General features: G+C 56.5%; 3 protein-coding genes across 6 annotated transcripts in view; all 3 read left to right on the top strand.

The window, feature by feature from the left end:
- Window positions 1–5,724, top strand: part of AP2M1 (adaptor related protein complex 2 subunit mu 1) — a 28,560-nt gene extending 22,836 nt beyond the window's left edge. For both annotated transcript variants that reach the window (XM_061348702.1, XM_061348703.1), the window contains exons 7-11: window positions 2,200–2,319; window positions 3,086–3,221; window positions 3,924–4,021; window positions 4,168–4,279; window positions 4,622–5,724. In XM_061348702.1, coding sequence (XP_061204686.1) covers window positions 2,200–2,319; window positions 3,086–3,221; window positions 3,924–4,021; window positions 4,168–4,279; window positions 4,622–4,756 — 601 coding nt within the window. In that variant the 3' untranslated portion in view covers window positions 4,757–5,724. The remainder of the gene's footprint in view (window positions 1–2,199; window positions 2,320–3,085; window positions 3,222–3,923; window positions 4,022–4,167; window positions 4,280–4,621) is intronic.
- Window positions 5,725–6,176: 452 nt separating this feature from the next.
- Window positions 6,177–16,691, top strand: ABCF3 (ATP binding cassette subfamily F member 3). 2 transcript variants are annotated; one of them, XM_061348699.1, is made up of 21 exons: window positions 6,177–6,325; window positions 6,537–6,684; window positions 6,769–6,848; window positions 7,221–7,276; window positions 9,025–9,122; window positions 9,229–9,351; window positions 9,617–9,883; window positions 10,090–10,170; window positions 10,715–10,774; window positions 11,084–11,140; window positions 11,352–11,374; window positions 11,961–12,016; window positions 12,145–12,345; window positions 12,515–12,591; window positions 12,829–12,873; window positions 13,206–13,338; window positions 13,899–13,987; window positions 14,173–14,264; window positions 14,436–14,568; window positions 14,920–15,007; window positions 15,763–16,691. In XM_061348699.1, exons 1-21 carry the CDS (start codon window positions 6,253–6,255, stop codon window positions 15,919–15,921), a joined length of 2,139 nt encoding a protein of 712 aa, XP_061204683.1. In that variant the 5' UTR covers window positions 6,177–6,252; the 3' UTR covers window positions 15,922–16,691. The 2 variants fall into 2 exon arrangements, with proteins under 2 accessions (XP_061204683.1, XP_061204685.1); XM_061348701.1 differs by lacking the exon at window positions 14,436–14,568 and having other exon boundaries at window positions 15,763–15,903.
- A 506-nt stretch (window positions 16,692–17,197) lies between these two features.
- LOC133209855 (PHD finger protein 13-like) lies at window positions 17,198–20,625 on the top strand. 2 transcript variants are annotated; one of them, XM_061348698.1, is made up of 5 exons: window positions 17,198–17,373; window positions 19,059–19,151; window positions 19,337–19,949; window positions 20,226–20,261; window positions 20,357–20,625. In XM_061348698.1, exons 1-5 carry the CDS (start codon window positions 17,242–17,244, stop codon window positions 20,581–20,583), a joined length of 1,101 nt encoding a protein of 366 aa, XP_061204682.1. In that variant the 5' UTR covers window positions 17,198–17,241; the 3' UTR covers window positions 20,584–20,625. The 2 variants fall into 2 exon arrangements, with proteins under 2 accessions (XP_061204682.1, XP_061204681.1); XM_061348697.1 differs by having other exon boundaries at window positions 20,223–20,261.
- The last annotated feature ends 1,093 nt before the right edge of the window (window positions 20,626–21,718 follow it).

Genomic DNA, 21,718 nt, shown 5'->3' with positions numbered 1-21,718 from the left:
ACTGCTACTTTTTCTCTGGTTAGAGCAGTTGTCTGCAAGCTACCAGCCTGAGGGCCTCAGTACAGAGGGCTTCTGTCCAGCTCTTCAAGTATTAAGCTTTAAATGTATTAAGTGTGGAGTTCTTGCAGCTGGAAACACTTCCACAAGATGTTTTTTCCCTGGAATTTGTGTCCCTAGCAGTTCTAATCAGCCCAGAGACTCTTACTCATAGGATGCAGTAGTAGTGCTCCTAAGGAACTGTAAAGGAACCTCTCTGACCATAGCCTACTCTACCGGGACTGTGCCCAAACTAGAACAGCTGACAAACTCTGGGTAAGCCCCTCCTACTGACACACAGGGTGTCAGTGGCTGTGTGGATTGGAGGGAGGCTTATCCCTTCTGGGAGCTGAGCTGCCTTCCTTCCCAGTTGTACCTCAGTCAGTGCCCACACTGAAGCTGAAAACTGGGTCTTGCGGTTTTTCCAGCCTTCCTACTTGGGGTGAAGAGATAAAAGCAAAGGGACTGCCACTGTTCTCTCACTAACCATTTTCAACTCAACTGTGTTTTTCTTGGTTGTTTTTTGTTTGTTTGTTTGTTGTTTTTTTTTTGCTGACCCCCAGTGAATTGGGAAGGTAGATAATCTGCTTGAGCTGTGTGTGCACTCTGGTCTTTCCCTGTCTCTTGCTTCATGTTGACTTGTGCATGTAACTTGGATCTCAGACACTTTCCATGATGGTTCCCATAAATGGAGCTGAGCTGCTATTTGCCTTTTCTCTCAGAACCAAGCCAAGAGCTATCACTTCACTGTCACCTTTAAGCCATCTTTCTTATACCTGAATCTACATAGTAAAATGGATGAGCCTCAGGTGGCTGCCTAGGGGAGATATATACTCTAGTGAAAATGTCACCTGCATAGGCCTCTGAAGAGTCAGTAACACTGTTCCAGAGCTTCTGTGCTACGACTGCCTTTCCCTTTAAATGTGCTATTGAGTTACAGAAGCAAGATGGACACAGACTCTTGCTAGGTGGTTCTCCCTAGCTGTGGTTCTCTAGTTGGCAAGAGCTTGGAGATGTTACTCTCCAGGAGGATTTAGTTATGAGGTGACCAAAAGGGACAGCTGCTGCTCTTTTTTTCGTTGGCATCTAGCATGTGGCAGCCGCAAGCCCTGAACAGTGCTGCCGGAGACCTGGAGCAGTGCTAGGCTGCAGGGATTTCCCAGCAGCTTTCAGAAGAAACAGGAACTTCTGAGCTAACACTGACTGTCATCTGGACAACAGATTAGGGAAGCATAACTCCTGCTTACAAAGCGCAGACTATACCACTGGTTTGCGTAACTAAACAGGCAGTCAGCCTGGGGTCACTCTGCTTCCTGTTTGTGCAGGTAATGGTGGCCCCTAGGGCAGCTGAACCTGCCTGTAGTGCTTATACTATCTCAGCACACTTTCATGGTTGTCCTGTTCCTTCCAGCAGTTGAGGCAGCCTAGGTATCACAGTACTATACCACTGCTGCTGCCTTGTTTTCTGGTCACTGTCATATCTGAGAGTTCTCAGCTGATCTCGGGACCTGTAGCAAGGAATGTGTTCTCAGAAAGCAGAACCCAGCACAAGCTCTTTGCTGGCACTTTAGGCTAGTGCACCTAGGAGGACAGACAGTAGCTCTGTAGATTTTTAGAAATGAGAGATGCAAACTTTTATGGCATAAATGGGTTCATAATCAAACCACCTGCTAGCAGTGTGGAGCTCAACAGCTGTGAAGACATTTATGAGCAGAAGACCCTGAACATGGCATATCCTGGCTGTGTGGCAGTGGGATAGCTTTGTGGACAGGAAAGTGTTGTTTTTTTTCTCTCCTTTGAACTGTGCTGTGAGAAGACTTGGGCTAGCAGAGTTGCCTCTGCAGTTCTGAGGTGCTGCTGGCAGGCAGACCTAAGCATTGTGTTGCTGGCTGTGACAGAAGGTGCTCCTTTAATCTCCTTCCTCTCCTCAGAGAGAAGGAAGGGAATTCTTTCAAACAAGCTTCCTGAAATATGATTTTTGTGGTGGTGAAACAATAGAAGTCTGAGCCAAGAGGCTGCTGTCCCTTAAATCTCCCTGCCTCCCCATTTGCTGGATACCTGTGATGGCAACATGCTCTGTAGAGTAGCTACTGCCTGGGCAGACTTTGCACCAAGATACCAGGGCTGCAGTTTGCACTTGTTTAACTGTCTTGTGTTTTTTAGTGGCAAACAGTCAATCGCCATCGACGACTGCACTTTCCACCAGTGTGTGAGGCTCAGCAAGTTTGATTCTGAGAGGAGCATCAGTTTCATTCCACCAGATGGAGAGTTTGAGCTCATGAGGTACTGTGGTGGGGGGATGAACAGGTTGGCGTTGGCATTTGCTTGCTGCTATGGTAATGTTGCTGCTCTCAAGCAGGCTTGCAGCCCTTGAGCACCTAACAAGCATGCCCTTGCCTTCTTGTTTTCAGATTGGAATCTGTAGGGTGTCCCACAAATCCTTCTGTTAAAAGTGTAGTAGCAGCCCAGCTGTGTGGTTTTCTTTGCCACGGTCATAGTGTTTGACATGGGTTTCCTTACACTTTAGCGTGCTGTGGGGTTTTTTTTTTTAGTGCTTAAAACTGGTGTCCTTGAACAGAGCGGTTGGCAGGAACCAGATATAAAACTTGGGACTCAAGAAACCATCACTGCCCTACAGCAGCATTAGATCTCGCTGCTGCTTCTTCCTGGGATGGCTCCCTTTCTGCCTGATGTTTCTAAGCCCTTTTCCATATGGGTTAAAACTTAAACAGGTGAAGTTTAGATTGGATATAAGGAAGAAATTCTTTCCTGTTAGGGTGGTGAGGCACTGGAATAGGTTGCCCAGGGAGGTTATGAATGCTCCATCCCTGGCAGTGTTCAAGGGCAGGTTGGACGAGGCCTTGGGTAATATGGTTTAGAGCGAGGTGTCCCTGCCCATGGCAAGGGGTTGGAACTTGATGATCTTAAGGTCCTTTCCAACCCTGACTATTCTATGATTCTATGATTCTATGCAGAGGCTGTACTACAATTTGAAACTGTAAGGGAGTAAACTCCTCCTTAGAGTTCACTGTTGCTTCCATCCCTGCAGGTACCGAACCACTAAGGACATTATCCTTCCCTTCCGTGTGATCCCATTGGTGCGGGAAGTGGGTCGGACCAAGCTGGAAGTGAAGGTGGTGATCAAATCAAATTTCAAACCTTCCTTGCTGGCCCAGAAGATAGAGGTAAGAAAATAAAAAACTATGGCCTCCTGTACTTGAGAACTGTACCTCTGCTTTGTCCCCTGCTGCAGAGTCCTTAGAGGTGATTCAGTGAGTCCTCAAGCTTGTACAGAACTAAAAGAGTGAACTGGAAGCCCCACAGATGTGTGGTGCTGCTGTGCTGTGGAAGGGAACTGCTGTAAAGCAGGAAGGCAGAAGTTGTTTTCAATTGCACAGCCACACTGGCAGAGGCCTCATTCCCTGCAGCCTGATTCCCCCCCTCCCCAGTTCACTTAATGTCTTGGCCACTGTGAAAAGTTCATGTTCTTACTTCTGTGTGATCTGATGGTGTGTCAGACAGGCAGCAGGCTATAAATTGGTTAAGACAAGCTAATGGTGGCTTTGCAGCTTAGCCACTCCTGGGAGAGGCTTGCTGCTGCAAAGCTAGGCTGTCCAGAGCCTGGTGCAGCTAGGCCAGCCTTCTGAACTCATCTGCCTGACACTAGGCAGTTCAGGCTGCTGGAAAACCTGGTGGGTTCCTCCTTGACTGGATTCTGAAAACATGTTTGAACTTCAAAGCAAAAAAAAACAGGGAGCTAGCCTAGGATGCCCTGGAACATCAGTGGTAGGTGATGTTCTCTTGAGATGGGAGAGAGAAAGCTGAGACTGCACAGAGTGCCCAGGCTGTAGTCTCCGTGCCCCTGCTCACTGGGCTCTGCCTTCCAGGTCCGGATCCCAACACCCCTCAATACCAGTGGAGTGCAAGTCATCTGTATGAAAGGGAAGGCAAAGTACAAGGCCAGTGAGAATGCCATTGTCTGGAAGTAAGTGATTGTGTTGGATCTGGGGTGCTGCAGGGGAAGGGCATGGGGAGGCAGAGTCTGTTCAGTGCTTCTCTCTGCCCTGAGCACATGTAGTGGAAGGGAGAATAAATTCTGGCACCTTCTCACTTCTGGGCTTTCCCTGGTAGGATAAAAAGAATGGCTGGAATGAAGGAATCCCAGATCAGTGCGGAGATTGAACTGCTGCCCACTAATGACAAGAAGAAGTGGGCTCGGCCCCCAATATCTATGAACTTTGAGGTGAGTCCCTCTCTGCCTTCCAGGGATCAGCTAACTTTGGAGAAGCTTTGTCAGTCCAGTCGCTTCTGCCCTCATGGGAATTGCATGCACGTGAGTGCTCCCTGCCTCAGGCTGGCATGTGACTCTTCTTAACATGAGACCAGCGTGGTGGTAAGGCTAATGGATAAGAATGGCCCTTGAAGCTACTGGAGCATGTCAGCATGCATGCAGGGAACAGGGAAATGAACTGTGGCTCTTGGTGTCCATTTCTAGATGTATAACCCAGAGGTTCTAGGGCGTTTGTGTATGGAAAACATCTTACCCCTCATTCTAATGCTCTGTTGCCTTTCCTTTTCTCAACAGGTCCCATTTGCACCCTCTGGGCTGAAGGTGCGCTACCTGAAAGTCTTTGAGCCAAAGCTGAACTACAGTGACCATGATGTGATAAAATGGGTGAGGTACATCGGCAGGAGTGGGATCTATGAGACCAGATGCTAGCCCCAGCGGCGTGGCGGGCTCCCTCTTCTCCAAGCCATCCTCCGCCTCTCCTCGGTCGTCAACTAGATTCAGAGAAAACATCTGCCTGGCCCCTCTACGCAGATTGAAAGACCCTGTGGCTCACCTTGGGTGCGGACTCGCCTGCCTGTGCTGTTACCACCCTTGCTGCAGCTGAAGTTCAGAACCTAGTCACGTGCAGGGGTGCAGCCAGCCTCACGCTCCCCATCCCAGGGTGAGGAAGGGCTAGTCTAACTCCCATCCTCGTGATCTTTCTAGGGAACGTCCACCATTAAACTCCTCTTCTGTTGGTGTCTCACTACTTGCATCATATCCTAGTATTTTTGAAGTTCTTGTGCATATGTACCCGTAGAATAGACCTAAACATAGACTGGACAAATCTGAGTTGAAGTTACCCTGGCTTCTGTACTAGCTATTGCTGTTGTGGTAGATGTTGCTGGCCAGTCCAAGATGCCTGGGGTGGTGAGTTTGTCGGGCCTCTTCAGAGGAGATGGCGGGCTCGCCAGATCTTTTCACCACCTTCTATTTCTTGCAAAGTCATCAGTATAGAGTCCTGCCATGGGAAGGTTTGTGACCAAAAAGGATGAGGGTTTAGGCTCTTGCTGATGTGTATGTGGGTTGCATGGCATTTCAGGCCCTTGGAGCACTTCCCCCACCTGCTGCTGGCTGGAGCCAGTCTGTCCTTTCCAAGCCAATCAGAAATGTGACCCCTCTGTCCCAGGGATGGTGAGCCAGGTGAGCTCTGTTATGATGTGAACATGGTCTGTCCTTGGGGAATCTAACACGTAGTTAGGTGCCCCAGCCCACCCTCTCCACACTTCTACCAAATGCTTCTGGGCCATAGGAATGCTGCTGCTACCCACAGTCCTGCTTCTGGTAGTGTGGTCTCCATTTTGTACACTTTGTGATTTGTCCAGCTCTGACTCTAATAAAGTATGTAGAATGGAGAAGGCTATGTGTGCTGCTGTGTGGGATTTGTGGTGTGAGAGCCTGACTTGTGCCTGTGGCTTCCCCAGCCCTGGGCTGCCTCTGGGTTAGTGTGTGAAACGAGCAAGTGATGCTCTGCCTTCCAGCTGCTGCTGCTGCAACCCGCCGGGGCAAGGAGGGTGCCCTGGGCTTCCCCTGCAGGGCTGGCTCACCGCAACCTCTGGCTGGGATGAACCGATCCTTGCTCCCCGTTCCGGCACAGGTGTGAGTGGATGGGGGCCGCCCGAGCACAGACACGGTCCCGGTCCCAGGGCCTTGTCTGTGGCTGGAGGCACCTCGGCCGCGCCCCGAGCCCCGGAGCTCCTTTCCCGTTCCAAACGGGGCGCAACGACCCCGGCCCGAGCGCAGCCCCGCGCACGCGCGCCACGCCCCAGACTCCACTTCCCGGTAGTCCCCGCGCGCGCCCTCTCTTCCGGCTCGGCCGCGGCGCCGGGCTCCGTGCGGCGGCGGCGGCAGGGGCAGGGGCAGGGGGGGCCCGCTCCGGGTCCGCCATGGCGTCCTGCGCCGACATCCTCCGCAGCGAGTTCCCAGACCTGGACGGCGAGGTCTTCGCTTACGTGACGGGTGAGCGGCGGCCGCCTCCTCGCGGCTCGGCCTTCCGCCCCGCCGCATGTCGCGACACCTCCCCGCTGTCGCGACAGGCTACCGGGGAGCAAAGGGGGTGGTGGGAGCGGGTGGGTGCCACCTGCCGGCCGCATCGCGACACGCGGCCGTCCGTCGCGACAGCGCTCGAGCGAGCGGAGGGGTGTGCATCGGCGGCGCGGTGTGCCCGCAGGGATCCTGCACGGCGGCGGGGCCGACTTCGAGTCGGTGGACGACCTGGTGGAGGCGGTGGGCGAGCTCCTGCGGGAGGTGTCGCAGCACAGCAAGGACGACGGCGCCATCCGGGAGATCTGCCAGCGCCTCTTCAACACCCTGCAGCTGTAAGGGTCGCTGCCCCGGCCCCCAGCGCCCTCACACCGTCCCGAACCCTGCCTCCTCTTCCTCCTCTTCCTCCTCTCTCACAGGGATGAGGCCCAAGCTCAGCGCTGCAGCCAGGTGCTGCTGGACACCCCTATCCAGCTCTCCCAGATCACTGATGGATGTGGTGAGTGCTGCCTCCAAGGACCCCTGGCCATGCATACCACTCCCCCCAGCTCCCACACCCATCCAGGGTGCCAGCAGCAGGGATGGGCTTGGGGCACCGAGTGTACATGCGCTGGACCTCAGGGAGCAGCTCACCCCACCACTGTGTGCCTCGGGCTGCCCCTCAGGTGCTGGCCCTCTCGCTCTTCCCGCTGCTGAGCTGTGGCCAGTGGCACCCAGCTGCCTGCTGGGTGCTGGGAGAGAAGCCACCCTTTGATACCCCCGTCCCATGGGGAGAAGGAATAGGCATGTCTGCTCACAGGCAGATGTTCAGGCAGCGCTTTGTGGAGCCTCTCTGGAGCACAGGCTCACCAGCCCAACCGTCTTGTTGCAGCCGATGCCAGTGTGGACATGCTGCCGGGGCTGCTGCTGAAGAGAGGCCAGACCTCGGTAAGTGGGGACCATGCCCTTGTCTGTAAGGCAGCAGAGCTGGTGGTAGCAACTGACATGTGAGGCTGCAGGTGCCCTGCTCCAGTCAGCTTGGAAAGGCAGCCACCCTGGTTAGGGAGACAGCTGCAGGGGGTACTGCTCCTCCTTGTCAGGTTTGCTGTGAGCTGGGAAGCTCTTTACCTTGGTCTGATAAAGGGGCTCAACAGGAGATAATGGTAGATTAATTTGACAGAACCTATTTTGCTGTGCTTTCTTAATGAACTTCAAAAAGTGGTTGATGCAGTGGTGCTGCTCAGGGTGCAGCTTCTCATGAAGACATTTGGCTTTTAGAGCAGGGCCTTTGGTTGAGAAAACAGGTATGTACTGGGATGACATTTTGCCATGGTCAATGAGATAAAATCCGCGCTCACGGTTAGATGTTGGGATGTTACTGGTGGGTAGTTAGCAGGGAGCAGCTGATTTCCAGAGAGCTGCTGTGGTTAGGTTGTACACCCAACTTCAGCAATGGCTGTGGGTTGTCCTGTTTTGAGAAATCAGAGTAAGAGCAGAGACGTTTAGAGGCAGTTATGCTCCACGACCTGGAGCAAATAGTAATGTCTTTACTGACAGAATGTGTAGCTGCTCACTCAGGAGTGCCCTGGCTTCCCCTCTGTGCTGGATGCGCCAGAGTTTGGGTACAGGTGAGACGTGGTGGTGCATCTGCAAAGCAAGGGCAGCTGTAGCTGTACAGGGTGGGCACTCCCTCCACCAGGCCCGTCTCTCCCGGAGCTCTCCCTTCCTGGGGTAATGTATTGAGGATGAGAACTCCTCACTTGGAGACTGAGGCTGAACGTGATCCCCATGTGTCTGAATGGAGCCCTAGGTGAAAGCTGGCAGCTGCTGCTGGTTTGGTACTGGAGCTGCTGCTGGTTTGGCACTGGAGCTGTTGCTGCTGGGTTCGCTTGCTGGCTCTCGTGTCCACAGCTCGAAAGGATCTTCAGAAAAAGTGGAGAAGGTCTCGGGAGGCCTCTCAGGCTGTGGAGGACATGTCTTACTGGGAGATCGGTACAGACTGCCTCAGTCTGTCTGTAGGTATGGGGTCACAGCCCAGTAACAAGACGCTCTTTGGTCTAGCATGTAGGTCTGTAATGTGCTCTGGTGGCTGAAGAGTTGCCTAGAAATATCTAGGAGTGTTCTTGGTCAGCCACAAGTATTTGACTTGACACAGGAATAAGCTGGAGTGGGCTGAGAGCCTGGCCAAGACCTGAGGCAGGTTAAAACACTTGGCTCCTTCTTGGCTCCAGGTTTAATTAAATGCTTTTTGTCTCCCTTGTGATCGATCCGTTGCGTAAACAGGGTTTTTTCCAAGCTGGCTAAAGTTTAACGTGTCAGGAAGGGGAGCACCTCAGGATCTAGGGAAGGGCTGGGTGTAGGGATCGCAGGTTGCTGCTGTTGAAGTGACTTGGCTGACCCAGCTCCCTGGCACTGCAGAAAACTGGCTGTACCTTAGGGTCAGCCAAACCCTTTGCCTTGCTATGGCAGAACTGTTGTCTATGAGCTATTGATTTAGGACTTCATTCCTGAAGTGACTTCCTGGCCTGATTAGCTTCCTCAAGATGCAGTTGAATATGTCCCAGTTTGCCTGTCCTACCTCCTTCCTGCTCTCCCTCCTTTCCTTTCAGGCTTGAGGGGTTGACTGATCTCTTCTCCTGGAGTTGGGCTTTTGCTGAAGATGCTCTCTCATCTTTAAACTCTGTTTTGTGCCCCAGATGGTGAATGCCAAGAAACTGGAGAAGGCAGAAGCCAGGCTGAAAGCCAAGCAGGACAAGAGGATGGAACGGGATTCCTTGAAATCGTCCGGCCCTCTGTGAGTATGGAGGATGCCTTGAACGTTCCCATTCCATTCTGCTGGGATCTGACTGTACCAGAGCTTTCCAGTTGAGCCCCTTTCTCTGTCTTCTGCCTGCCCACAGGGTCCTTGAGGAGGCGTCTGCCAGCCAAGCTGCCAGCAAGAAGGAGACTCGCATGGAGTCGTCAGGCAAGAACAAGTCGTATGATGTGCGCATTGAGAACTTCGATGTGTCCTTCGGTGAGCGGTGAGTGCAGGTGGGGAGGTGGGAGAGACCCTGGCTGGGGCTTCAGACCGTGGGGGATTTGAGACCGGATTGAAGAGTGGTTGAGAAATGACAGAGGGTATGGAAAAGATCAGAGAGGGCACTGACCCTCTTGCCTTTGGTCAGGAGAACTCTGTGACAGTTGCTTGCCTCCAGCGCAGCCTGAAATGTGCTGGGTGCAGGTGGCTGCTGGTTATCTCTCTCTGTGGGGCATTCTGATCCCTACATGCCTGCTCTCTTGCTGCAGTGTCCTGCTGGCAGGAGCAGACCTGAACCTGGCGTTTGGACGGCGCTATGGGCTGGTGGGCAGGAATGGGCTGGGAAAGACCACACTGCTGAAGATGATTGCCAGCCGGAGCTTGCACATCCCCTCGCACATCAGCATCCTCCACGTGGAGCAGGAGGTGGCAGGGGATGACACACCGGCGCTGCAGAGCGTGCTGGAGTGTGACACCACTCGTGAGAGCCTGCTGCGGGAGGAGAGGGACCTGACAGCTAAAGTTAATGCTGGCAGGTGAGACGTTGCCGCAGCGTTTCCAGCCATCCTGTGGCCTCTTGACCATGAGGTCTCATTCTGAGGTCTCTTCCTTCAAATGAAGGGCTCCGATAGGGCTGGGCTGTGTCTTGCCCACCTTGGCCCTGCTTGTGGAGATCAGGCTCCCCCAGCACTCAGACTCTGATCCTGGTCAGTTCCACACGCTCCTCTTTGTCCTGCCACAGGGGAGAAGGAACAGAAGGTGCCAGGCTGTCGGAGATCTATGCAAAGCTGGAGGAGATTGAGGCAGACAAGGCCCCAGCAAGGTGAGACGGACTCTGAGGGCACTGCTGTCTGTTGGCATGGCCAGAGCTGGGGAGTGGTACAGGGCATGGAGGGGTGATGCTGTGGCCCTGGGATCTGGCACATGGGGACAGGGGGCTCTCCAGACTGCTCTTCTTGTCTCTTCTATCTTGTCAGCTTCTATCACAGCTCAGCTGGGTTAGGAGTAGTTGAGCTTCCTCCCAGTGCTGCAGGGATTCTTTTTGCCCCAAATGGCTTGCATTGTTGCTGCTGCTCCTCACAACTTCCCCAGGTCCCTGCTGTCTGGGGAACGTTTCTGGGATGTTGGTGGTAGTGGCTCTCTTCCTGGTCAAAGAGCTGAAAACTTGCAAACCATCTGGGAGTGCATGTGGATGATGTTCCCTGCTGGGCTGCATATCCCAGCCGAGTGCTGCTCTTAGGTGTGCAGGGAAGCTTTCCTGCACCAGAATGGCTTTAAACCAGGCAGTAGAGTGGTGGCCATGGGTCTGAGACCTTGGACTGTGCTTATGCTGTAGCTGGATTCCTGTTCTCTCCCCTTTTCCCCAGGGCATCCGTCATTCTTGCTGGGCTGGGTTTTAATGCAAAGATGCAACAACAGACAACCAAGTAAGTCTCCAAAGCCTGGGGCATTGAAACAGAAATGGGTCTGGGGAGATGCTCCTGATGAGCTCCCAGGCACTGCTGTGGCTGCAGGGGAGGGAAGCCTCATGTGGAGAGCAAGGGTCTATTCCTGCCCTGGAGGTTCCTGCTGGGCCATTGACCTTGTGCTGTGCCCAAGATCCCTGCAGAGACAACATGCCTCTGGGTGACAGCAGAGCCAAAGTGCTGCTGGGCAGCAGGGAGCCTGGCAGGCAGGTAAACTTGGAAGGGTCCTGCATTAAACAGTAACCCCTCTGCACCCTCTTCTCTCCTCAGAGAGTTTTCCGGAGGCTGGAGAATGAGACTGGCCTTAGCCAGAGCCCTCTTTGCCAGGTTGGTGTCCAGGCCTTTGTGCTCTGGAGTTAATGCTCCTTGCTGTCTGTGCTGGGAGTTGCAGGGATGCTGCCTGGGGATTCCCTTGGTTCAGGCTCTCAGAGTGGGGAGCACTGGAGGCATCGCAGCTCTGTGTGTGTGATGAAATGTGCTTTTCATTACTGACCCTGTGCTCTTTTTGTTTCTGATACCCATGTCTTGTTTTTCGTAGGCCAGATCTCCTTCTCCTGGATGGTAAGTCGATAACTGCAAGTTCCCTCTGACACTGCTGCTGGGCCTGCCTATGCCCTTGCTGGGGTTAGGAACACACTGTGGCCTTTAGCTGCCTGCTCAAAATAGTCCTGTGTGACAGGGCTGGACTGGCAGCGCTGCTGGTGCTCCCCTGGCACGGCGGTGGTGCAGGGAGTTCTGCTTGGCAGCCACTTCCACTGCGCCCAGCAGAGCTGCCTGTCAGCCTGCCCCAGGAGGTCCCTGTGATGTGCCCTGGCAGCCAGCCCACACTGGAGAGTGTCCCTTCACTGCAGTGGGTGACCTGGGGCCAGGAGAGGCCCACCTTGGGAGGAGGTTCTGGGCAAGATGCTGCTGCAGCTGCTGGGCATCAGGGTGTGGGTGCTGGTATGGTGTGGGGGGAGCATCCCTTCCCGTGTGCCCACACTCCATTAAATCTTACATGTGTGAGTCCCCTTGAACTCGGGTGGGAAAGGTCCCTACGCAGGGTCTCTTCCTCCGTAATGCCGAGTGCTAGTCTTTCCTGTGTAAAAAAACATACTCCAGCCATCCTCATCCCACCTGATCTCAGTGCCTCTCTCCCTTCCCTCAGAGCCAACAAACATGCTGGACGTGAGGGCCATTTTGTGGCTGGAGACCTACCTGCAGGTAGGGATTGGTGTGGTGGGAGGCCCTAAGACAGAGCAAGGGTCGGGCTGGTGTCTCGCCTCACTGGGTGGTGGCACTAAGCCATGTGCTTTGTGGTGCTCAGGCCTCCCTCTCGCTGTCCCCTCCAGACCTGGCAGTCGACCATCCTCGTGGTGTCCCATGACAGGAGCTTTCTGAACGCGGTGGCCACAGACATCATCCACCTGCACTCGCAGCGGCTGGACATGTACCGTGGGGACTTTGAGAACTTCATGAAGATCAAGGAGGAGCGGATGAAGAACCAGCAGCGAGAGTACGAAGCTCAGCAGCAGTACCGTGAGCACATCCAGGTACCGGGAGAAGCCAGTAGTGCTGGGGTGCTTTTCTCCTAGCCTTGTCCCTTCCTCCATGCTTCTAGACCCATGATGTGCCTGTATTGCTGCAGGAGGTCTGGCAGCAGAGCAGGGTGCCTGGGGCTGAAGGGGATATAGAGTTCTCTGATGCTTTCCCCTCTTGTAGGTGTTCATTGACCGCTTTCGCTACAATGCCAACCGGGCGTCTCAAGTGCAGAGCAAGCTCAAGCTGCTGGAGAAGCTGTGAGTGCATCTTCTCCTTTCGGGAGCTGGGAAAGGGGCAGTGCTCATGGGAAGAAACAGAGGTTCCCAGGGTGCCTGGGGGATACAGCGGTGGTTTGGGGTTTTGAATGCTCTGTCTCTGCTACAGAGGCTTTGGCTAGGCTGAGGTGTTGCATAGCTGAATGCTCTTATCTGAGCTTCTGATCTGGGAACGGACGCCCAGTGCAAGGCACCTTGGTTATGTGTCTCCTCTTGCAGACCAGAGCTGAAACCTGTGGACAAGGAGTCTGAGGTGATCATGAAGTAAGTGTCTCCTGACCCCTTGCTTGGAGAATGCCTCTTTCTGATGTGAGCTCCTCCTGGGTCCTGTCCTGGCTGGAATAACCACCCCTTCCTGCGGGCCAGCCTTACTTACTGTGACAGGGAGTCCAGACAGACCCCTGCATTCAGGCTGGGTTGCCTCTTGGGGCCAAGGCCTCAGGTCTGTGTCCTTTTCTTGTGACCATCCTTCCCAGAGGCCCTGCATGTCAGATAGCATCCCTTGCCGCATGGGGGGTAGCAGAGGTTGTCCCAAGGGGCTGGGGGCAGGATTGCTGAAGCTCCTCACAATCTCTCTCCTCTTCCTGTCTTCCCAGGTTCCCTGATGGCTTTGAGAAGTTCTCCCCGCCAATCCTGCAGCTGGATGAAGTAGACTTCTGTTACGACCCAAGTCACTACATCTTTCATTCCCTCTCCGTCTCTGCTGACCTGGAGTCCCGCATCTGTGTGGTATGTGGGCTTGCAGAGTAATGGTGGCTGCAGGGGACCTTGGAGGTCCCTTCCCAAAGCAGGGCCAGCTTTGATGTTAGGTCAGGTTGCTCAGGTCCTTGTTCAGTTGACTTCTGGCTATTTCTAGGGAGGACTGTTTCTCCCATTCCTCTGGGTCCCATTGCAGCATTTGATCACCCTTAATCCTGTTACTGGGTGCCTCTAAGGCGAGACTGGCTCCATCTTCTCTGTAGCTCCGTGTTAGATGACAACAGTGGGGGCTCCTGCTACACTGGATGGGGCAGCAGAGAGACACTGTGGTTTGGAAATGAGGCTGGGACCAGGTAGTCCTTAGGCTCAAGGGCTGGGGAAGGAACGTCTCCTAGCACTGCTGCCTGTGCTGTTCATCAGTGATAGAAATGCAGCTGCCAGGTAGCTGGAGTCACTGGTTAGAGTCTAAACCTGCCCCCCTCTGCTGGATGATCATCCAAGAGAGCTGAGATTCCCTGATCACTGCTCCCCTCTTCAAAGTACCTTGATGGGTTTCATGGTCTCCAATGCTGCTGCTGCTGCTTCTCTAGGTTGGGGAAAATGGAGCTGGCAAGTCGACCATGCTAAAGATCTTAATGGGGGAGCTGGCACCAGTCAGAGGGATACGACATGCTCACAGGTACCTGGTAGGAAGGGCTGGGGGACTGGGACTGGGAAGAGTGGTGCAGCTGGAGGGCCTCTTGGCTATGCTTTGGAGTGATGGGGATGGGTCCTGCACACCCATGCGTGCGCTCCCTTTACTGTAGCTGCGAGTGCTGGTTCTGCAGGGCCTAGTACCAGCTCCCAAACTCTCTTGTTCTGCAGAAACCTAAAGATCGGTTATTTCAGCCAGCACCATGTGGATCAACTTGATTTGAACATCAGTGCTGTAGAGTTACTGGCAAGAAAGTTCCCAGGTGAGATCCCAGAAGATGTGGGACACTGAGGTTGGGAGGGAATTGCCTGGAAGCAGATACTGAATTCCTCCACCGCCATGCTGGTCTGGCACACAGTGCCCAAGCACGCGGCACTGGACACCCTGTGTCACATCGGGTGTGCCATAGCTGTGTTATGACATGTTCCTGCAGGGAAGACGGAGGAGGAGTACCGGCATCAGCTGGGGAGCTACGGTATCTCGGGGGAGCTGGCCGTGCGCCCTGTGGCCAGCCTGTCCGGAGGCCAGAAGAGTCGCGTGGCCTTTGCCCAGATGACTATGTCCTGGTAATTTTCTCCCAGATGCTGTTAATTTTGGCATGGCTTCATCCCTGGAGCCTGCTTCTCCCGGAGGAAGGCAGACATCCAGGGGCTTTCCAATGCCTTGTGGAAGCCTTGTCCTTGGCACTTGTGAGGAGGGAGGTTGTCACCTTGGGAGGACTGTGTGGAAGGAGGCAGGTGGTTTTCTTCTGTCTTGGGATAAGAGGTATCCCTGGAGCTGGTTAGTGTGAATCTTGAGCCAGGCATGTAGCTCCAAGCAGCTAAAGCAGCAGCCTGGTGCAGGTCGCAGCAGTGCAATGGGTGCAGACCCTGCGGGGACCTGTTCCCATGTGTGCTCAAAGCTGTCTTCTTTTCCAGTCCAAACTTCTACATCCTGGATGAGCCGACAAATCACCTGGACATGGAGACTATTGAAGCATTGGCAAAGGCACTGAATAAATTCCGGGTAAGGATCTCCCGTTTCTGTAAAGCTTCCTGCAGCCTCCAGCTCAAGTTCCTGGGTATCTCAGCCAGAGGTGGTGGTCAAATACCAGCAGTGGCTTCAAGCCCAGGACAGAATTTGGGAAGTTGGCCACATTTCACCCTGATGGTTTGTTTCACCTGCTGGCTTTGGCTGGGAGTGGCTGAGGCAGGCAGCTGCAGACCAGAGAGCACCTTGTCCCCCATCTTTCGCGTGCTGCATGTGGCACTCAGCCCTGCCTTGGGACCGCTTGGATCTTCCTTAGGCATGTTTTATGGCTGATCTCCAGGTACCTCTGTGATCACTCTCTGTTCTCACTGTTCAATAGTTGCTCAGGTTGGGGCAGTTTCCTTGTGAAAGAAAAGCTTAACTGAGGTTGCGGGGGCCTTGCCCAGCCACATTTCAGCTGTCATTGGCTCCATCTGGAATCTCCATCCCTGACGTTGTCAGAGACCTGGAGAGCCAGTAACAAACCCTGTGATCACCTTCTGAGAGTGGAGGCTAAATATGTTCTGCTCCACTCACCTCCTCCATGTGTGATCTGTCTCTCCCCCTGAACGAAGGAAAGGCTGCGATTAGGTCTCTGCCAGTGAAATACCATTCTGTTTTCTCTGATGCAAAAGGAAACCCAAAGTCCTGGGCACAGGCTGGACGGGGGCTCAGGATCTCCCTGCCACCAGTGCTGGGCCCTGGGTTGTGCTCCACTGAGTTCCCTTTTTCCCCACCTTGTGTGTTGGCAGGGTGGTGTAATTCTGGTGTCCCACAACGAGCGCTTCATCCACCTGGTGTGCCAGGAGCTATGGGTCTGTGAGAACACCACCGTGACCCGCATTGAGGGTGGCTTTGAGCAGTACAGAGACATCCTGAAGGAGCAGTTCCGGAAGGAGGGTTTCCTATAAGGAAGGCGGGAGCCGGACTGTGCTGGGGCTGGAGGGCGAAGCTTGACCGCCTTGGCATCCATCCCAACTGTGCCTGGCAGAGCACCAAGGACGCTGCTGCCCACATGGACTGTCAGCCACGCCGTCAAACTGCCACCTGAACTGCTCTCCCCTCCAGGGGCCGGGTGGAAGGACAGCGAGGGAGCAGGAGCCTGGTGCTGTGTAGCCATGGGCACGCTGGGGACCCTGCTGCCGCCCTGAGCTCTGCCTGGTGCTGGGCACACAGGAAAGGCTGTGCCTAGAGCTGCTGCTCTGCGGAGAGGAGGGAAAGAGGTGTCACATCCCGACAACCCCAGTGTCACTCCGTGCTCTGGAGGGCAGGAGAAGAGCTGTTCTCCATGTTTCTTGGCTTCTCCTATGCCTCTTTTAGTTCTTTTTGTCCCGCTCCATCTCATGCCACCATCCTCCTGCCACCCTGGAGGGAAATGAGGCTTCTGCTGCTAAATATGACCCCGGCCTCTTCCCCCAACCCCTGGAAGCTGGGGCTTGCTTGGTCCGTCCTCCCCAGGGGTTTGTGTTTGTAGTGCCGAGGGAGCCAGTGCCCTTCTCTGCCTGGGCCCCGCTCCCCGTTCCTTCCCCTGAGCTGCTACCGGCGCCTCAGCGCCTGCCTCTGCGCCTGCCTCTGCTTGCAAACCGGCCCTGGGGTGGGCTGTCCCGGGTGGGCTGCCCCGGGGTCCCTCTCGCCCCGCTGCACAGAGGTTGCCGTGTAAATAAACCCAGGGTGCAGTGGGTGCAGTTCTCTCTGTCCTTCGGGGGCTGCGGGGCTTGAATGCGGGAGGAGGCAGAAGGGGTGTTTCTGCTGCCCTGGCCACAAGGCAGCGGGGGGGGGGGGGAGGGAGATGCTTTCTGGTTGGGTCTCCCAAAATCAAATGTCTCTTCTGTGGGGTGGGGGAGGCGGGTGCCCGGGCTGGGGTGTGCGGAGCCGCGCCGGTGCCCGCTGGGGCGGGAGGGGATGCGGGCTCTGGGTGTCAGCCCGGTCCGGTGCTGGGTCCGGTTGCTGTTAGGGGCCGGTGAGAGGAGGGGGCAGGGCGGGCACCCGGAGTTAGGGGATGCCGGCGCCCCGGGGCTGTGTGGGACGGGCCCGATCCGCGGCTCCCGCCCCGCGCCGGTCCTCCCGGGGCGGCTGGAGCGAGGCTCCGCCCCCGCCTTCCCCGCCACCAGGTGGTCCCGCCCCTGCGGCCGGGGCGGTGCTCGAGGCTCGGTCCGACCGGCGGTGGGCACCCACCGTTGTGCACCGCACCGGGCACGGCACGGCAGGGAGGGGAGGGCCCGGCGGGCGGCATGAGCGCTGGTGGGGAGGCGGCAGGTGAGGGGAGCGGGGCCGCTGCCCCCGGAGCACCGTTCCCCCGCGGCGGGCCGCGCTCGGCGGGGAGCAGCCCCGTGCCCAGCCCTGGATCCCCGGTGTCCGAGGAGGTGAGCGGGGTTGGGGGGGGGGGAACCCTGAGGACGCTGTTTGTGTGTCCGGGTTGAGGGCCCGCCATGGGATGGGGGGGTGGGGGGAATCGTCTGTGTGCACTGGGGACCGTGTGTGCTGGGGGGGGGGGGTGTCCTCATATCGAGGGGTGCTTGGAGCTGGTCTCGGGGGGGGGGTTGTGACTGAGGGAGGCTTGGTTGAGAGGGGGGCTGTGTGTGGTGCATGCGAGCGGGGGAGCGCTGTGTGTGCGGGGGGAGGGGAGGCGGGTGTTTGTGTGCCCCATGTGAACGGGGCCCCCCCCCATCGGTGTGTGCTGGAGGCCTCTGTGTTCCCCCTATGAACGGGGAGGGGGGGGGGGGCGAGCGGCTCTGTGTGTGCGCGGAGGGGGGGGGCGTCTTGTGTTCCCCATGAGAACGGGGGGAGGGAACGGCTCTGTGTGTGTGTGCACGCGGGGGGGTGTCTCTGTGTTCCCTATATGACCGGGGGGGGGGGGAGCGGGTCTGTGTGTGTGTGCTGGGGGTGTCTCTGTGCGTGCCCCGTGAGAACGGGACGGGGGGAGCGGCTCTGTTGTGTGTGCGCCCGCGGGGGGGCTGTACCTGTGTGAAGAGCCCCGGGGGGCGGCTGTGGGCAGGGGCGGGCGACGGTGCGGGGGGGAACGGGAGGGGGGTAGCGGGCGGGCGGTGGCACACGGGGTCCGGGGGATGCTGGCGGCGCGGCCGGGGTGTGTTTGTATGCGTGTGTGTATATGTATGTATGTATGTATGTATATGTGTGTGTGTGTGTGTGTGTGTGTGTTCCGCGGCGTGCTTGTACCGAGGCGGGCCGGGGGCTGCCGGGGTGCGTGTGCGAGCGGGGTGCGCGCGCCGTTGTGTGCCGGTTCCGGAGGTCCCGTGCCGGGGCGGGTGCTGCTCGTGCGGGGTGGGGGGAGGGGGATGCCCGTGTGCGGGAGCGGGGTCTCCCCCCCCCCCCTTTCTCCTCCCCCCACGGTCGGTCGGGGCAGGACCGGGAGCGCGGCGCCATCTTGGGAGCCATCAGGTGCCCGGCGCGGGGACGGGCGCTGCCCGCCCCCTGCCCGCCCCTCCCCGGCGGTTCCGGCCGCCGTGTGCGAGGAGGGGCGGCGCGGCCCGGCCCTGCCCGACCCGGCAGCAGGGGCTCCCCCCGGTGCCGACGGGGACGGGTGGGGGGCGTCTGCTCCTCCGCCCATGGCTCTGGGGACGCCGGCGCGGGGATGGCTCTGAGAGGGATCCCGGAGCTCCGAGTGCGGGAGCTGGTCCCGAGCGGCGCCGGCCTCTTCCGGCTGAGCCGGGGAAGCCCCAGTGTCCCGGCACCTTCTCCCGCTGGCCCTGAGTCAGCCGCTGTGGGCGGACATCCCTGGCTCGGAGCTCCCGAGCCTCTGACTCACGCTGTGCCGGGCGGCTGCTGCCGCTCCAAGTGTTCCACCGTGTCCTCACCGTGTGCGCCCTGGGTCCCCCCGCGGTACGGGCTCTGAAGGGAAAGGCTGCATCTGTCGAGCCAGATGATGCTGATGGGTTTAGGGGATGGATGGATGGAGGTTTGGATGACCTAAATATTATGTGCTTGTATAATTGCCTAGTGGTCCAGCGCTGCCTGGCAGGATTGGCTGGGATGCTCAGCTCAGGTAGGGGTATGGGGCAGTTTAACTGACACACGGTGTTTGTTGCAGCCATTGCAGAAACGACAGAGAACCGTGGAGGATTTCAACCAGTTCTGCACCTTCGTTTTGGCCTACGCAGGCTACATCCCCTACCCTGAAGAGGTAAGCAGGTTTACAGGGTGTTCCTCTATGAAAAGACTGGTTTCTCTGGGCTCTCCACTTCGTGCAAACCCAGCTTCTAATATCTCTTCTCAAGATTCGTTCTCCATCCCCAGTTCCTTCCTCCTTACCCCTGAGTGTCTGCTTTGCAGTCTCCCATGTTAGTCCTGCATCTTCCCCTCTTGCAGAATGAGCCCTGGACCCATGGAGGCAGCATGAGTCCCCAGAACAGCACGGGGAGCACTCAGGACAGTGATAGCTGGGCCTCATCCCACTCCTCTGACTGCCATGTCCTGACGGATGATGGGAGGAGCAGGAGCACCATGGCCAGGGGGGCTGTGGAGAGCAGCTTGCTCATGAGCTGCCCAGCCTTCCCCACCAGCTTCTATGATGTCCGGCCCCAGCAAACGAAACGGAAGAAGCCACCAGCAAAGAAACTCATTTTGGAGCCAGAGGTGAAGAGCGTGCTGCTGAGCACTGGGAAGGGCTTTGGCGCAGAGCAGGACGGGGTGAAGGAGCCAGCTGCGCCAGAGGGACAGATGCTTCCCGTGAAAGAGCAGCTCCTGGAGCCTTCCCTCAACCCGGCTGGGGACCCCCAGCCCAACTCCCTCCTGGAGGAACTGATGAAGGAGGAGAAGGACTGGATGCATAGAGAGCAGGGGACGGAGAAGCTAGCAGGAGATGATCCTCAGCTAAAGGAGCACAGCCCCTGCTCTGGAGGGAGGAAAAGCCCCAGTTCTTGTAGTACCTTGGACCAAAGCGAAGGAGAAGATGCAAGTAGAGGGAGTTCCCAGCTTAGTGGTGAGTACCTGAGGCAGTGCAGAGGGCTCTGTTATGCTGCAGCCAGTGATGAAGATGGTCCCTCCCTTAGCTGGAGCTACCTATGCTGGCTGCAGGGAGGCCTTGTGGATGGCGCAAGCCTCTCCCAGCAAGGGGAATACCACTGGGACCTGGAGGGGCCTGAAGAGCAGCTCTGTTTGGCAGCTCTGTTCTGTGCAGTGTCTGAAGAGGGGTGCAGGGCTCTCTGCTCACCTGGTCTTCCTTTTTCTCTTTTCTCCCCTTTTTCGATTCCAGCAGTTGAATTCACAGCAGCACCCAACACCAAAGCAGAAGGTGAGTGGGGGCTATCCCATTTATCACCAGCGCAACTGGCTAGTCTGGCTGCAGCTGTAAGGTGGTTTCTGACCAGTGTCTCTCTCCCTGACCAGATGATGATGCCTGGGATCTGATCACCTGCTTCTGCCTGAAGCCCTTCGCAGGAAGGCCCATGATTGAATGTAACGAGTGCGCGACCTGGATCCACCTCTCCTGTGCCAAGATCCGCAAATCCAACGTGCCTGAGGTTTTCATCTGCCAGCGGTGCCGCGATGCCAAGCAGGAGATTCGCCGCTCTAACCGAGCTCGGACAGTGCCCCGCAAGCGCTTCTGTGACTGAAGCTCCTCCACAGCAGGGAAGGTGGGGGTCCCCTTTTCTCAACGGCAGACTGTAGCCTGGTTTGGCTAGACAATCAATGCACAGTAATGGCAGTGGAGGGGCTGGGCCGGGGGCTGGACTGTCCCCCTTGCACTTCTGACTCCTGGGAGCTGCCATGCGTGTCCTCCCTGAGGATTGTGTTGGCCGCAGAGGTCGGTTAACCCAGAGGTTCTGGGGGGAGAGGAGGGTGGCTCAGCCATGCACTAGGTCATTTGGAAACATCTGTCTTTGCACGAGGCTGTCCCAGTGCCTTTCCCCCAGGACAGCCAAGGAGAACCTAGTCCAAGTAGTTTTTCTGTGGTGTGGTGGAAGCTTACACTTACCCTACGATGTGACGCCCCTTCCTCCTTTGTCATCACCGTTTCCCTTGACCCTTCAGGTGGGCTGCAATGGCAAAGCCCCAGTGACCCAAGTTTCCCAGCAAGTAGCCGTAGCCCAGGCAGGGATACACCTTCTTGCTGCACATCAAGGTCTACACTGCATCAAGGGATGTAGTGTGCTGCTCTGCAGGCTAGGCAGGGAAGGGACATTGGTCTTGTTGGTGCCTGAAGCAGACTGGGGCTCTTGCATCTTAGGGGCATTGGTGGAGCCATCCATCTCTGGCTCATCAGCGTTGTAGGCTGCACAGGGGAGGTCCATCCCTGTTTGTTTGCTGTCCCCGTAGCCCCAGAATAGCCCTGATGGGTCAGGATTAGCAAAGGCATCCTCTAGTAGATGATTGCAAAGGCTGTTCTTGCTGAGCAGCCCTCCTTGGTTCCTGTTCTCCAGCTTCACTGAGGTCTCCTGTGTGAAGAGGGGTGAGATTCCTTGTAGGAGATCGAAGTTATCCTCAGAGCTGGCTGTGGCAGGGCTGGCAGCCCTTCAGAAAGGGATCAGAAGAGTGCTCTGGTTAGCTTTTCATCTTTTCCACGCCCAGTTTAAAACAACTGGAGCTTGTACCCTGAGGCCATCTCCTACCTGCAGGGCTGCCTGGTGGAGCATGTGCTTCAACACCAGCTGGATGCTGAGACCTGAGCTTGGATGAAGCCAGGAGCTGGGAGGGCATTGCTTCCCAGCGCTCCCTCCATCACTGAGGTTGTTGGGGTTGTTTTTCTTG

This window comes from Neopsephotus bourkii, unplaced genomic scaffold (genome assembly GCF_033783945.1).
Source record: "Neopsephotus bourkii isolate Nb327-2 ecotype Australia unplaced genomic scaffold, CSIRO-AGI_Nbou_v1 NB_369, whole genome shotgun sequence".
In the NCBI taxonomy this organism is placed as follows: Eukaryota; Metazoa; Chordata; class Aves; order Psittaciformes; family Psittacidae; genus Neopsephotus; species Neopsephotus bourkii.
The sequence above is the reverse complement of the archived record's forward strand: the minus strand, read 5'-3'. Positions and strand labels throughout refer to the sequence as shown.